We start from the raw sequence: 17,192 nt of genomic DNA on the forward strand, positions 1-17,192 counted from the left end.
ACAGTCAGTGTAGTTTATTGTTGTATTTTCTTTACATTACAGGTCCACTGAATCTGACCCTTTCTTTATTAGTGCTGTCAGCTGCATATTCAACCCTGTGAAATGGGTGATCTGAGTCTGACCCACATGTTATACATTTGTAATGATAATTTCTGCAGCTAATAATAAATGGTTAAGCGAGCTAACAAAGCAGGGTAAACATGGATCAGTGTCTGTGAGCATTTACTTTTCACAGATCAAAAATGCAGTTGGTGATATTTGTCCATGGTGTTGTTTCAGAGTAAAATACACTGGCTGTGTTCATTGTAATAAAAGAATACGTCACCCCTGCAATATTATGGTTCTTGTATGTGTGTTTTTCATTCGGGTTTTGACAGACAATGGCACAGATGTGCGAGCTTTGGATACAGAAACAATTGTTTTTATCTTATATCTTAGCTTTAAAATACACTGTTGGATTTGGTCTTTTCATGGGATTTTTGTGAGAATCTTTAAAAGATAAAATCAAATCAGCCTTCCTAAGAAGTGTTTGAAAACAGCACTAAAGAAGAGAAGAGACCCTTTATTCTTTCCATCAATCTGGTACAGTTCTGAACAGTGTAGGAGACACCGATTAATGCAGAGGAGCTCCATAATGTCAAATCAATTTTAATTTAGAAGTAGCTTTAACTCATGTCTGTGAAAGCAGCCTGCAGGTTTACAGAGATACCATGACATGGTTTTAAAGCTTGTAAGATACTTTTAAGAAGATCGTATTCTTCAAAAGATATGCACGCACAGTACTATGGTAACCATGTGCAAATTAATCAAATTAAGGTAACACTTAACTTTGGGTTGGATGGTTTGGGGTGAGGTAATTTCTATCAATAACCTTTGTTTTCTTGGATTTGATTATAGAGTTATTTTACACAGGCTGATGAGACACACTGAGGTCTGTTGATGAATGTCATTATGCCAGTATTTTTCCATGTTGGATCTGGCTCATGTGCTTTCAAAACACCATGATGCAGGCATTATCGTAAAAATAGAAGATGCTGTAATGTAACTAAACAGCAATGTAAGATTGTTCATTTGCATGTTCTGTAAATGGGAGCCAAAAACTACTGATTTTAATTTGGGAATACAAGAGCAGATCCACATACGAAATCAAAAGAGAAACTATATCACAGCAGTTAAATCTGTTAGATCACCTACATGTTCCCTCCAGTGTCAGAGTTAGATTAGAAAATTTATAGCAGGATTGAAGGTCAGGGATCATTTTTATAGGAGGACAGATGTTGATAAATCCACACAATGCTCAACAAGACCATGCAGAAACCTCTTGTAAATGTTGGTCCCCTGAGAAACCTGTTATAATATATATAAATAGTTGATCCAGACAGCTGATGCACCTGCATTCACCCTTAACGTTTTTACAACCATAGTGTCTGGCCTTAGGCTTTCTTGGCAAATGTGTTGCATGAGCTCATGTCTGACCTGCTTGAGAGATTGAGAAGTTCATGCTTGTCGGCGACCGTGGACTTCTCCTCCAGCTCCCACATCAGTGAGTTGATGAGGTGGGAGTTTCTGATGACAATAGGAACCTCCTCGAACATATGCTCAAAGCCAATGTTAGCCTTCTTCAAGCTGGAGAGTGAGGGGGAGAGAGATTAAGTTACAATTTGCAGATAAGATTTTTTTTATCATTGCACAATTATATTCAGTGCTCTTACCAACTTTTTCAGACTACATACAGTTAAACCAACACATAACAGAACCGACAGTAAAGTGAAAAGTCAGGGACTTTCTATTATATGCATTCTGTGCAATTGGTTTATATTAATACATTAGTATTGCAGAGTATTTCACCTAAAGATACCTGGTAGATAGATACTAGATATCCTGATATGGACTTCCTAATTCTTACAAATCCTAATTGTTATCCACATAATGAATCAATCTATTGAACGGTTTCAAATACTGCTGTTCTTTATTTCTGATTTTATAAGTTATTCCATTTCTAAAATGTTGTCCATATCCATTTTGAACACACTGCCACTGTGAACAGAGAGTGGGTGGGTTAACGGTTGCTCTACCTCTATTTTTAATGCATGTATTTAACATCTGTTTTGTTGAGGGCAGAGATCGCCTCAGGTCTACGTTTGACATTCCACATTTTACTTGTTGTTCGCATATGTTTACAAGGAAAGTTGCAAATGGAGTATTGTACTGTTACCACTTGGCTTGTACTTCCCAGTAAATAGCACCTCAGTCAAATAAAAGCAAAATGAATAATAATGTTATGCATGTTGCATTTTGATATCTGAAAACGGTGTGATACAATGTGTCCATATTGCCCACCCCGAGCAATGTTAAACTCGGTAGCCAAAATGACTTTTTTATGGGCTCTGCTGATAAGTGTGCAAAGCACCGACCAATTTTTAACCACCTCTTCTTGTTCCTCGGGAGCTAAAAGCTGCATCTCTCTCTCTCACTTTCTCTGACATGGGCCTGTTAACACAAAATAGAACTTCAAACTTTGCTTAATGTCTCACATAAATCCAATAGCATTGACTGACTGCCTTGGTTCAGCCTGTCACTTGTGCAGAGTGCATGAGCAACAAACTAACGTCTGTATATGTCTAATGTTGGCTTGTTAGATGAGTCTTTGCTTGTTATGGGATCAATGTCCTCGCTACATTAATCCACCATGTGCACTGTACCAGAAACTGAGATGTTAATATTAATGCCTGTCTGTGTGATAAATAGGAGTGTGGAGCATCATCTGATTCTGATAAGGTAATTTAAAAAAAGTTTTGTATTCCAAGTAGAGCATCACTTCAGGCAAAGTTTAAAAGGAGACTTGGAGGAAACAGAAGTGGACAATACCGCCTCAGGCTCTGAGAGGGGTGAGCAAACATCAGTATGAATAACAGCAGTCTATAAGTAAAATTTATAATGATATAAATAATGTACATATTGGCACAATCATCCATCTGCAGTCCTATAAAATATTGCCTGCATATTATGACCTTTTCAAATGTCTGCAGAGCGATATAAAAAGGAGTCTATGATGAAATAGAAGCTAGCACGTTGTAGACAGGACAAATTCCTCAACTCTACTGGACTTTGGCACACTTAATGCCATGCTCTTTCCAAGTTGGGCCCCGCTGGACAAAGCCAAAGGTTGACTCCACAGGCTGACTAATTTGATGCTTCATATTGTGTGCTGAAGTGGAGGCTATTGACCACTGCCTCCATAGCCCAACGGACTTGGAGGACAGTTCAAAGGGATGGGTCTATTCAGCACTCATCTATCCCTGCCTTTCATTTAAAAAAAGGTGCACAATATATGCAAGCTTATGTAACATCAAATATACCAACATGAAAGAGGCTGCTTTTTCTGCACATTGTAGTGTGTGAGGGTGGGGTGAATGAAAAGCTTTTGAAGTTTCGCATCTTTGGAAATAAAGAAACATTATTGATATTCAGATTTCCAGTCTATTCTGAAAATAATAGGATAGAGACAAGATTGTTGTTACGTGGCGATATTGTCCTTTCCTGTCCAGAGCTGCCCTCTTTCAATCATGGGCTTTATTGGGAACACTGATAGCTACAGATTGGAGCAGTAATAAATCATAGGAACTAATGAAAAGCTGCAGAAATGAGAAGGATCCTGACTCTGGGCCAAACATGCTGGGTCAATAACACTTGCAACCACTCCTTGCCTGAGGCCTGCTTGAGACACACAGGTGGAGAAATACAGAAGAAACAAGGCAAGAGAAATAAAATAATAATACAGTTAAATTGTGCCCTCTCTCTGCAAATAAACTTGTTTTAGTGGATTTAAAAATGTTTATCTAAAGGTTCTAAATGGACAGCAATTTGATAACTTTGATGTGTGTGCCCCTTCATGCATGTGTTTATGCATGTGTGAGTTTGTGTACTTAGACTACCCCGAACAGCCTGGAAAACGGTCCTCTCATTACATTCATTTTTAGCTGCAATTTAAAAGCAATTACGATAAGCCTTCGGGTCAAAAAAGCGTAAACATGGTACATTTGTTTGACGGGCAAGGGCAAACTGATAAATCATCATCATCATCAGCATCAATCTCCAACTGCTACTAAATGCCTCCCCTGTGGATGCACAAGCCTATATTTGCATCCATTGAATAAGCAGAATCAAAAGAGCAAAAATGCATAATTGTGTATCCATGTAAGCAATCTAAGCCCATGTGTTTATGTGCACAAATGAAAACATGTCTTTATGACAATTCTACACCTCTGTGTGCATGCAATCATGACATTTATTCATAGTGTCTTTATTTTTGTTTGTTTCATTACTCACCCCTCAGGTGTGAAATCTTTCTCTTTGCAGATCTCCATGAGTTTTGGGGTAAGCCTGTAGGCCTTGAGGGAGAGGGAGCCTTGGGCCGTCTTTATTGGGTCTAGAACGACAGAAGAGAGATGCGAGTTGAAAAAACAAACAAACAGAAGTTAAGCTTTCTAAAAAATAGACCACAGTGGCTTCCTTGGATTGTCTGAATGATATGAGCACCTGCTGACTTACATTCTATATTCAATATTTGTATCCATTTCTAAAGTACTGACACCTTTGAACCACAGTCTGCTGGCCTCTGAGCATCTACTGAAGAAGTCAGGGGTTAAGTGTGTAGCTCAAGGGCGTCTTAAGGATGACTGAATGAGTCGAGAACATTTGTTGTCCGGGTTGTGTCTCCTACATTTTCCCAGTCAACAAGGTTCTCCTCACAAGTTTCCATTTCTACCCTGTGGGCATCTGCTTCCAACTGACTATTTCAAGTCCAGTGCTTTGCAAAGAAAACAAATGTAGAGTGAAGATAGTCCTACAAACAGTCAACAGCCTAGCCAGAGTCTAGACTCCGGGTAAGTTGCTATTTACAAGCACAGAAAAAAGTTTGAAGATCACGAGTGTCCTCAGTGAAAACAAGAAGTGTTAGAAGTGAAGAGGAGCTACCATAACAATGAATCTGGGAAGATACAGTACCTCCCATCAGATCTCTTACTTGATTGAGTTTGTCACTTACAGGCTTACAAATCGGAGCAGGAAGGAAGGGAATGGAGGAGCTACTGGTCTGTCCATGGCAAAATTACATTTACACAGCAGGGGTATTAACTAAAATCAATTCAACAAACTGAACAGTCAAGTTAAACTAACATTTAAAAAGACAGAAAAGGTAAAAGTAGATCGAATGAGGAATGGCTCTGTCAAATTCTATTCCACTTCCTGTTTGTTACTTGCTACAGAGAGAGAGAAAGTGGTAATAGACTTAGACTGGACAGGCTGACAGCCACCAAACTACAGTCTACCAAAAATCTGAGTGTGACTTATTCCCTTTCCAACAGCCAACTGTGACAAGCCATTTGCCTAGAGCAAAGCCAATCCCAAAAACAAGATATAGCCAATTCAATTCATGCTGGCCACTCTCTCTGAGACTGGTTGGTGACAGCCACATTTGATTTAGACAACTCTCTCCTATCCATAGGGGGCTTGGTAACTAAACTAAAACACTGCATGATCTAGCTTGAGCTTATTAATTTGTTAATGGCCTCCTAACACTTTTCTTTGCACACATTATCTATACACACAGGTGTTCTGTGGGTAAAAATGAAGTAAGCTGCTATGGAGAATGGGAGGAGGGGGTTTGTTTTAGTTTTGTCTCAATCTGTGCAAAGCAAGCACCAAACCAAGCTAATCAAAGGAGCCAAAGAGTGGTGCTGACAGTGGTACTTAAAATGGAACAGATTTATTGTGGTTTGTTTTTTAAGGTTTTCAAAAATCAAGAAACATTTAAGAACGGCACAAAAACACTTGCTTTTTTAGATTTTTTTAATGTCTGTTGTACCACAAAAGCTCTAGACCAAAGAGCTGCTGAAGGTTAGGGCCGTCCTTAACCTCTTTAACTGTCCTGCGCATAAGGAAAACTTCATTGTTTTCATGGCGAACATATTTAACCAATTGGTTTAACAAACCACTCTAATTCCAAGCCGCCATTAGAAGGAAGCCATTAACTCGCCAGTTGGTCACATGATTGATTCATCCATCGGCATAAAACGACCTGTGAGCTAATGACGAACAGAACAAAAAAGAAATCAATTTTCTTTCTCTTTGACTTTAAACAGAGATAATGTCAATTCCTTTGAGGTGCTCTGATCCATTAAGCGCTGCATTATTGACTGACATTAACAGGAGCCCTCATTTAGAATGAGAAAGGGCTGACTGACTGCTTGAGTGGCCAGCTGGCTGGCAGGAGTAGATCAGAGGGGTTCATATGTCAGCTGGTTAAAATTAATCTTTTCCTAGCATGGATTTGTACTATCTAAGAACATGACAACCCTGGAGTGATTTCAGAGAGAAAGAACAGGACCGGGAGGAGTTCTTTACACTCACCAGCAGTGAAACATTGATGAAATTCAAAGCTGTTTTCATCATTTTTTAAAATGACAATCCCGGTTGCCGCCTCTCACTTGACTTGAGGTGAGTGGACAAACACTGAGCTGTTTTAATGAAAGATTGTGATTTCAGGTCAGCGGACCTTGTAAGACTTTTTGTGTCACATTAGCTGTACTTATTATACACTTATTTTTTGGTTCATAAACCTGGAGGAGGTAGACTTAACACATTATAAAGTATACAATATGGGCAGAAAGTACTATCTTCATACTATCTGGCATAAAGACAGTGTCTATATTGGATTGTATATCTTCAGCTTGAAAAGCCTGTGATGTGAGAGGCGAATTTCAGCACCATAAAAGTACAGCTTTATTCTCATTGAAGCAACATATCATTTGTGTCATTTATTTAAATGTGCACCTATCCGTGTAACATACTAATAAACTGCCTCCTCTCATATAGTGTCTATGGACTCAATGACCACTTGGAGTGGTTATGTAATAATTATTTATTTAGACACTGTGTGTCACAAGTGTTGAATGCACACCGTTATATATATGATAGTGACAGGTTTTAATTCTGTCATTTGAAAGAAAGCTTACACCATCTGGGATAGCATTTGTGGTGCAGTTTTTGTTTTTATTGTTTTTTATTTGGGAGGAGGGGGGGGGCAAAGACGGTCCGTAAGTGTCGTGTTAGTCCAACACTGCTAACACTAATTTATTTCCCTGTTTGGCTTTCAAGGGCTGCAGACAGACATGCACCATCTCCATGAGACATGGTGTTGCCACTTTTCACCTGCCAATGTCAACCACATTACAACTATTTTATCATAACTTTTACTTCATATTACAGATGTTCTCATGGTTCAAGCTCCTATCACTCTGCATCCATTATTAATAATAACTATAAAGCGGCGGCAACCAATCTCCTTTTTTTTTTTTTTTTTTTTTTTTTTTTTTTTTAATTTCATAAAAAACCCCCCTATTCTTAGATACTAAGATAGAGATACACATATTGAGACTAAATTTGACTTGCAATTGTTCATGTTCATCATGGCTTAAACTTAAACGAATCTGCAACCTGAGCAACTTTTGTGATTATAAAACGGGTTTTTCCCCCATTGTTCTGTGAAGACTCTGGCCCACTCTTCTGTCATTAGTGGTCGTCTGGGAAAGGCTGAATGGTTGTGTGACAGGTGAACAATATAGCAGTGGATCTGCTCTCTGCAGTCTTGATCTTTTACAAGCTTGTCAATAAAACATTCTCTGTTAGTGAAAACAATAGAATTATAGTAGCTCATCCGACCATTACCTGTACTGACTTATGGTTGAAACCATCTTGGCACTTCAAACACACTGAATGACGACAAGTTTAAATTTTAGGTGACCATTAACCAAAGGTTGTGGGGAAAATTCATTCACTCATTACTATCAACAATTTAAATATATAAACTTGGCATTGCTTTATGGTATTGGTATAGTACAAAATCCTTTTTTTCTTCCAATTATATGTAATATGTTTGATCTTTACATTGTATAGTTATGGACATATGCCACATTTTCTTTGACCAGATGTGACAGGTCCCAGCTATGGACAATTTGGATCATTAGTGGTCTTTTATCTCTCTGATTGAATACACAGTTTTGGGTATTATATGGTGGACAATGATGTGAGTACTTACCATAGATGAGTACAACCGACTCTTCGATGGCGTGCTGATAGCTGAACTGAGAGTCTAGCAGTGCTCGGCTGACAAAGGAACCATAGTAGGTGGACTGGTACCAGCCCACATGCAGATGGTCAATGTTGACGTGACGCAGAGAACGCATCATCTCCATCTGGTACTGGACTAGAGGCAGAGAGAGGTAGAGATGGAGAGCGAGAAAGAGGGGGAAAGGAATGGGACAGAGAAAGGGAGAGAGAGAAACATTTAACTTCAGAATGAACTTCATTGAAATCAGCTTCAGGATTTTTTTTGGATCTGTGAGTATCTGGTCTCCATCTGGAACTGGACATGGTGTACAAACAGAGGGAGGGAGGGAAAAGATGTGAGAAACATGAGAAATACAGTGAAAAGAAAAGAGCAACAAGGATGTGAAGGAGAAATGCACTCAAACTGAGAAAAACAAAGGCTTCATCGTCTGATACCAAGCGGTTGTGGTGCAGATTTATAAATCAAACATTAACCGGGATCACCAGTCACCCTTTCTTTCCTTATGTCAGTAAATATATCCTGGTAGAGAGAAAGAGGCTAGATAGACACACTGACAGACTTCAGCTGCTGGAGAGAAGGCTGGATACATTACGAGGAGAGCCATTTCATTACGCCAGACACATCCTAAGGATGCGCAGCCAGAAATACAAACAACCTGCCTCGCTGGCTGTAAGTAACAACCAAAGCAAGCGAGCAAAACAGCATCTCCATGCAGGCTTGCTGGAGGAGGTTGATAAATCAGGGTGTTATTGGGCAGCTGTGGCCCCCTAGACCCCAGTCTGTAGAGCACATCCTTCTCCTGTTGGGGCTGTTAACAAGAACAAACTAGAGAGGGGGAACAGAGGGATGGCGGATAGCAGACGAACAGACAAAGAGCGAAAAAGACGGAAAGGTGGAGGACAGCGGAAAGAGAGGAAGAAACTGGATTAAGAAAGAAAGAATAAGGGGGAAAAGAGAAATAAAAAATGAAGAGGGTGGAGGGGAGAACAGGACGAAAAGGTAATGTCACTTTAAGGTGACATTTCTCTTTTCCTGTCTTTCTAACAGCCTGAATTCGACCCCTGGTGGCGATGTTATGTAAAGCAGTGGTGAAAATATATAAACATTTCAGCTCGTCACTTCTAGGCATCTGACCTCTTAGAGTTCATGTAGCACTCACACAGAGGCTCAGAACTGCGTGTTGGGATCAGAGTCTACAGTCATGCACATAATACTTAATTTTCATTAACTGTCTTTAACAAACCTCCCACAAACACATGCTTCTCACTCAAAGTCCTTCATTCCACTGCCTCTGCTGTACTCCACACAGAAAACAAATGAAACTGCCCTGCCCACAATTACACACTCAACCCCTGCAAGAGTGCAGCATGTGGAGAAGGGCGGGCTGAGGTACCTTTTCCTTCTGACAATGAAGTCAACAACATCTGGATTGGAGCTCTGAAAAAGGGGGCAGACAGGCAGGCTGGCCCTATTCACAGCCCGTTCTGCAGGGATGGCCTGGATGTACCAATCTAACCTTTTAATCTAGCTTTTTTGTTTAGTGATTGATGTGGTCAGTGAGACAAAAAGCAAGCCAGAGTAGATGGACAGGAGGATACCGAGGGGAGGAGATGGGAAGGAAGGAGAGGAATTGAGGAACATAGGGTATATGAGGGAGAAAAGGGATTGTAGACCGTGTAGCAATTCTGTGACAAACCGCAGGAGGAGGAGGAGGTGTCAAGTGGTGTGTCTGTCACTGTGCGTGTATGTTTCTTAGCTGTGATTCTAAAGCGTAGTAGCAAACACACTGGAGAAATGTGTGTATATTTCATAAAGAAAAATTAAATGGTGGGGGAAGCAGGTGGGAGAAGATTCAAGTATCTTCTTCATTCTGAGCCTAGGGTGACGAATGAGAAGTAGGTGAGAATTAAAACATGGAGGGGGTGAAACAAGTAACAGACGAAGCAAAAGAGAGAGCACGAGAAAGGAAGAAAGTGTCTGTGACAAACTGAGAGTTAGTGTGTTGGAGAGTGGCTTTGCCCAGGGGCAAGCTAGCAGCAGACCCCAAGACACACAGAGCTCAGTTGAGAGGGAAGGCAGCCTGCCACATAACTACTACTGTATCCCTCTCTGCACTACCATGCCAATCAGTATGTGTAGTTACCCCTCAAGCGCCACTGATGCGTATACCTGCTCCAACAGCCCGATCATTAGCAAGGAAATTGTGCACAAAGTGATCTGTCTCGGAAGCAAAAACTGATGGCTGGAGAACAGAGGCAGGAAAACCAATCAGCTATTCCCTGTCTCATCCAATCACCAACTCCCGAGTTCTTTAGAACCTTAATGTGTGAACAGTATCTTTATGTGCAGCGTCAAATCAGTTCTAATAAACGTATGATTTCACTTTTAGACGAAAACTCGACTAGAATACTACTGTTAACTCAGTATAACAATGTTATTCTAATTAATGATATTGCATAGTTTTTTATTATTTATTTTAATATTTCTTATCCAATAGGCATGGGATTTATGGTCATTGTTTTATTAAACCTACAACAAAGAGTTTTTAGCTGGTAATGAAACAGCCACAATTTAATACTGGTGCCTCTCTATGACCACCGTAAGCACACCATCAACAGCAAGAGAAGATTGATTGTATAGACATATACTTGCTGGTGTGTCTGCCTTGCTCTGCAAATAGCTCCACCACAATGCTAGTTGGTGGTGGGGTTTCTATGCCATTGTGCTCAGTTTCAATTGGAAATTAAACTCTCAGTCATCTCTCCCCTCAATCTGTCTTGTATTTTTCTCGTTTTTTTTTTTTTTTTCCCACCGACCGTGAAAAGAAAGGACGAGGGAATACTATGGGACAGACAAGAGCATGTCATGCAGTGAGGAAGGGTCCCATGTGTGCCTGTTTGTTTCTCAGTGCATGAGAATGTGTGTGTTTGTTTGAAGAATTCTCAAGCAGCATTATTAACACATCTGAGTTTTGCGTGAGTCGCTTCCCATTTTTAGAACACACACACACACACACACACACACACACACACACACACACACACACACACACACACACACACACACACACACACACACACACACACACACACACACACACACACACACACACACACACACACACACACACACACACACACACACACACACACACACACACACACACACCAATCACAATTGTCGCTGTCTGCATGGCCACGTTGTTACATTTCTGGGAAGGTGCACGTCAGGCTACAGTGCAGGCTAAGCTGTTGGGTCAGAGACTATGCCATACATACGCCATCAATTTGACGCAGAAGTATAAATCAGGCTTAAGTCAGCATGTCATCAGGAGAGCTGCCCCCCTGTTTTAACCTGAGTCAGTTTACAATATCTTGGTAAGTGACAATAGGCCCAACTGGCAATCACTTGCCTAGCACTTTTCTATTAACCTGTTAATCTACCATGGTTTCAGAAAGACTTCGAGGTTGATAGCATTTTATTCATCTGATGTTAAAGTTTAGATTTGTGTCCACATTTTTCTCAATGTCCTTGAGGTCTCTACAGCTATATTTATTTTGAGTGTACAAAGTATTTTGTGTAGAATTCGAATACTGAATTCAAAGGCACGGATCTAGGGAAGGTTATGAAATTACCTCTGAAGTACGGAGAATTTCAAAAGCGCAGACTAAGTTCCAAAGAAATCCAAAGAACATGGGACTACTGAGCTGATAAGTACACTGAGCAGCGGAGAGCTACCAAGTGACCAAGAGCCCACAGAGCACAAACACATTGATACAGGTTCTTGGCAGAAATTAGAGATCATCCTGCAGGGATCCCAACATGTAACTATTCACACATAATTTTCTGATAATAGATCCAAATGGTGAGGCTAAATCTCAAGTTTCCTCTGAATTTCAAGTGACATGGATAACATTATTTCAAAAATACACTTTGGTGCTTAAATGTAGTAACATTGCACATACCTTTATGTAATTACCATTTAAGTCTAAAACAAAACAAAATATATACAAATAACAGAAGGGGGTTGAATGTTTTCTGAAAGTAGTAAAGAGACTGACTCGTAGTCTACCCATCCATCTGGATGACACTGCTTCCCTTAGAGACTCAAGCAGACAGGCAGACTTACGAACTACTACACGCCGTACCCAGGTCAAAAAGAAATAGATAGAAGACACAGGCAGACAACCAACCGACATGCAGCCTGATAACTAAACTGAGATTCAGACGGCAGAGTGAGACTGCAGGCCAGCGGCAGGCCAGCCAGCTCATCCACCACAGATCTAATACAGAGCACAGAGCCTGCCACAATGCCAAAGGATCACTCCCTTGTTTGCTCATAAATGAAGCACTACAACTGCGGGGAGAAACAGCAAAACAAACTGTGTGACCATCTGACATAGGTGGATATGTTTGTGTATTTGTGTCTATACTCATATACCATATAGTGAAGCAGTAAATCCTCTGGAGATCTGGATAACTCCCACAATGTGTGATGTAAAAAAATCAACCAACCAAACCAAATGAAATGAAAACATCATCCTGCATATCCTGGCAAATATCCCTTGGATTGATGATCTTGGAAAAAGGAACATGAAAAGACTAGTATACTTTTTTTTTTAGTATGGAGATTGATGTTGATGTGCACTGATGTAAGCAAATCAGGGTTGGCGGCAAGGTAGCAGATATCTGTGATATTCTTTCTCTTTCCTAATCTGTTACCATGGGTCACAGACCTCGTGAGGGTCAAATTATTTGATATGTAGATCCTCTTTAGATGCTGTTCAGGGTGAAACTAAAGAAAACTAAAGAAAATGTAGGTTCCAGCATGACAAAGTAGTTTAGAAGACCTCTATATTCTCTGTTCAACCCCCCTGCAAAAAACAAGACTTAGCCAGAGAATAGCCAATTTAACAATATCATCAAGGCACGGAGGTGGGAGCATGCGCCCCCGTTTGCTATTCCTCACTCATTTCTGCTGCCCTGCCGTCTCTCCTATCAATCAATCTGGGTCCTGGGGCCAGACAGGGAATGAGTCTGCCCATTCCCTTTGCACTGCTTGATTGTGTGTGTGAGTGTGTGTGTGTTTGTGTGCGTATGCATGTGTGTGTGTGTGTGAGAGAGAGAGAGAGAGAGAGAGAGAGAGAGAGAGAGAGAGAGAGAGAGAGAGAGAGAGAGAGAGAGAGAGAGAGGGAGAGACAAAGACAGAGAGAGGAAAGGGGATGGGGTGCATGTATAAGACTGAAACAAAATGAACGTGTATTTAAAATGTGTGAAACCATGAGATCAGTGTGGGTAAAAGAAAATGGAGAAGGAAACGGACTTGACTCAGTGGAATGCAAAATGTGGGGGAGCGGTCATGTGTGAGAAGATGTGTGTGCTTAAATGTGACACGCAAGAGAAAGACAAAGTGTGTTTGTGTGAAGCCTAAAGATGGAATGCACTGCATTGTGTTTAATGAGTGTGTGTGTATGTATGTATGTATGATGGAGTGGATGTATTTATCAGTTTGGAGCTAAACTCCTCACCTTGGGCACTAATGTTAAGAATTAAAATCAACAAGGCACTACCAGCGTGTGTGCGTGTGCGTGCGTGCGTGCGTCTCTGCAATGAACCAGACAGATAGTCTATTACTCTAATACTCAATGACACAAGAGGTGAACTGCAGCAGACCTTGCATGCTGCTGCAGGCCACAACATCTCAGTGCAGGCAGGAAGGTGTGTGTGAGAGTGTGTATGTGTCTCTGAATGTGAGGATGCACGTATCTGTGTGTCGCAACACATTCTAATCACCACCTTGACAGGCTGACGGGGCCTTGCCTGGAAAGTCTGCTGCAGCTTTACACACATATACAATCACACACACAAGCACTAGCCGAAGTTTACATCCACTAATGTTAAGTAGATGAATAATAGAATAAAATGATGTCAAATGTCTGAAATTTGGTGAGCTATATTTTCTTTTCCCTCCACTCTGCTCCCCTACTTCCTTAGTTCTGTGAATAGAAAATTTGAATAGCTTAAAATCAGGTGAGATGGGTCAATCAGAACTCAAAAATTAAATCAAAAATAACCTGATTACATTTTGTCAAAAAATTACAATCTCTAGTCACAATAAAAGGGAGAATGATGAGTTTTAGATGGACCACTGATCAAGGACACTTAAAGAGAAACGGTGAATAAAAAGCTATTCAAAGCTTTATTCCAACACAAAAAAACACTGCTGTGATTGAACTGCACTCTGAAGAGTAGCAGTGGTGTTAAGCATGGTACAAGTCAAGAGATGGGCTTTCTTACCTTACTTACCTTACTTAACCTTGTATATATATAGAATACTTTTTTATTCTGTGTTGACTAGGCTTAGGTTCTCAGCTGGAATTGGACAATATCTAACCGCGTCCATGCTGCTGGAAACAAGGAGGAGTCATGGTGGAGAGGAAGAAACAGTCCAAAGCGTGGCTTCAGTTCACAAAGAAAGATGACAATAGCACTAGTTGTAAATTCCAGGAATACAATGTATTTGAGATTCTACTAATCCTGCGTTACCATAACATTAGCATCAGACAGTTTCTTTTACCAAGAAAATCTAAATGAACGGGTTGAACAGTGGATTTTTGCACATGCAGTCAGATGCATGCCTTTGTTTTAGACTCAAATAATCAAATCAAAAAGTTGTGCTGATGCTGAAAACCTGTGTAGGCCTACATTTTTTTCATTGATAGAGCTTCTTGGCAGAAATTACAGATCATCCTGCAGGGATACCAACATGTAGCTCTTCATACATCATTTTCAGATAATAGATCCAAATGGTTAGGCTAAATCTAAGATAATAATACGTTTCCTCTCAATTTCAAGTGACATGGATAACATTATTTCAAAAATACACTTTGGGGAAGATTTGTGCTCTGCTTAAATGTAGTAACATTGCACGGTGTTTGAAAGGTACAAATAGGGTGGTTCTCACCATTTATGTGTTTACACATTTATTTTATATCCTCGGTTTTCTTTAAAAGCCTCTGTGACAATCCTTTTAAGCATCCTATAAACAAACACCTGGCTTGACTTTAACCCATATACAACAAAAAAAAATCACTACATCTGCTATTGTTCACAAGGGAGAACAAAGTAAATCTCGATGCTTGAAGGCCTCGAGTCCAGCTGCCTGTTCTGCCTTGTTCTTCCACTGCTGCTTTCCTGTTTACCCATCTTCCTTTAACCTTGCTACTAATTCCTTAAACAGGAACAGAGAATACCTGATATTAATGCACGTTTCTCCCCCTCTGAGTCTATTCATCACATTACAAATCACTGGTGAACTGTAGAGTCCTCAACTCTTGAAGACCCAGTGCTTCATTAATGCCCTGTGCATTTTTGAGTCAATACAATTCATATTTGAAGGGGAAAGCTCTGTCCTCGTGGACTGAAATATAATTGAGCTAGAAAGTGAAAACAATGTCTCCACAATGAATGTAAAGGGGAAGAAAGGACACATTCTAAAGGACACATCTGCAAAAGCACAGCGATTTCTGTACCCTGTATCCTGCACCCTTGAGGTGAGATGTTTTTTTGTTTTTTTTAAAAAAGGGTACAGCTCAGACAGAATTTGCCATCCTCAAAATGCATAGTATTGCCTGTATCCATTCACACCCCACTCCACACTGCCAATGTGCAACACATTCAACATGATAAAGGCACTGAAACCTTATTTCAGCCACTGAAAACAAACCTTCAACAAGTTGCCAGGTTCCATCCAGGTCTCATTCTTTAGGTAGTGCGTCTTAAGTCGCACAGGAACAATACAATACACCAATTAGGCCTTGAGCTTACAGACATTGCCCTTTAGCGAGCTCCTAAGTGCTATCTACATATGCCTTGCATTGATTTTATTTGTTGTCAATCTCTTTGTCTCCGTCTCTCTTTCTCCCTCCAACAGCAAAATCATTTTTTTTGCTTCCAGCTAGCAAGAAGGACCCACAAACATAAACAAAGATGAATACATGAAGATGAATAAATCAGTTCAAATTAACAGATTTGAAACATGTGGTGTTAATGAATTTGTTCTCAAATATTCATTTCCATCACCCTGACTCTGTTTTAATGGCACTGTCAAGCAGGACAAGTGTAACCTGACAGGCTTATCAACATTTATCAACAACATGGTAATATGCGTTTTCATTTAAGGCCACTCGATTATACAGATTAATATAGTGTCAATCAAAAATCACTGCTGTTCATTTCTGTTGCTAAAATTATTAACTTTCTACCTAGCTCAGTAAGCCAACCGCTGACCTTTTGTCTTATTGCCACTAATTCAATAGAAAACTTGACTACACCTCAGAGTACATGGGTGTCCCTACAGATATGATGCATCTTGAATGCTACCGTCAGACACGTTCTCTCCTTCTCTTAAGAGAAAAGAGGACAAACACTTTCTTTCTACGTAATGTCAAGGTCAGCTGGTGCTGATGTGAAAGAGGTTATAGCTTGTCCCTCTATCATGGCACTTTGTCCATCCACGTGTTCATCTGTCTGAAGAAGGGAGCAGTGATAAATGTGCGAGTCGTCGGAAAGTAAATGGTGGATCGAGTTGTGGTCTGGTCCCGGGTGTCAGGAGAGGTACAGGGCTAATTTTCAGCAGCACAGCCATAATGGGAAGTGAGTGCCTATTTGTGAGTCAGTCTGTGTTTGTGTGAGCACACCCACCATGGTCCATGTTCCACCTGGCACAGTGGATTAGCTGCAATTAATCTTAGTTAAGCAAGCCCTGCGGAGAGTATGCCTGACTCACACACGCATGCGCATATGAACATGCACGCTAGGCCAAAAAACAGGGATACAAACAAACTCAGTGATAGACCGATTCACGAGAGAGTGAGAGCATAGTGAAGCAGCTGCTTTGTGTGTATAACACACTGACGAGTTCACCATATGCACATTTGACAGCACCGCTTGTCACAAGGCTTTGTTTTCATAGTGGGAATGGGGAGATGATGTGGAAGGGGAAATGGTGTGTGCCTGTTTGCTCACGTGCGCATATCCTAGTTTATCTTTTTGAATGGGA

At 40.5% G+C, this 17,192-nt stretch overlaps 1 protein-coding gene across 1 annotated transcript in view; it reads right to left on the bottom strand.

The window, feature by feature from the left end:
- Positions 1-17,192, bottom strand: part of LOC127367081 (eukaryotic translation initiation factor 3 subunit H) — a 52,765-nt gene that overhangs the window by 15,329 nt on the left and 20,244 nt on the right. The window contains exons 3-5 of the mRNA XM_051406608.1: positions 8,099-8,266; positions 4,330-4,429; positions 1,477-1,626 (exon numbers count right to left, since the gene is read on the bottom strand). Coding sequence (XP_051262568.1) covers positions 1,477-1,626; positions 4,330-4,429; positions 8,099-8,266 — 418 coding nt within the window. The remainder of the gene's footprint in view (positions 1-1,476; positions 1,627-4,329; positions 4,430-8,098; positions 8,267-17,192) is intronic.

Source organism: Dicentrarchus labrax, unplaced genomic scaffold, assembly GCF_905237075.1.
Source record: "Dicentrarchus labrax unplaced genomic scaffold, dlabrax2021, whole genome shotgun sequence".
Classification (NCBI taxonomy): domain Eukaryota; kingdom Metazoa; phylum Chordata; class Actinopteri; family Moronidae; genus Dicentrarchus; species Dicentrarchus labrax.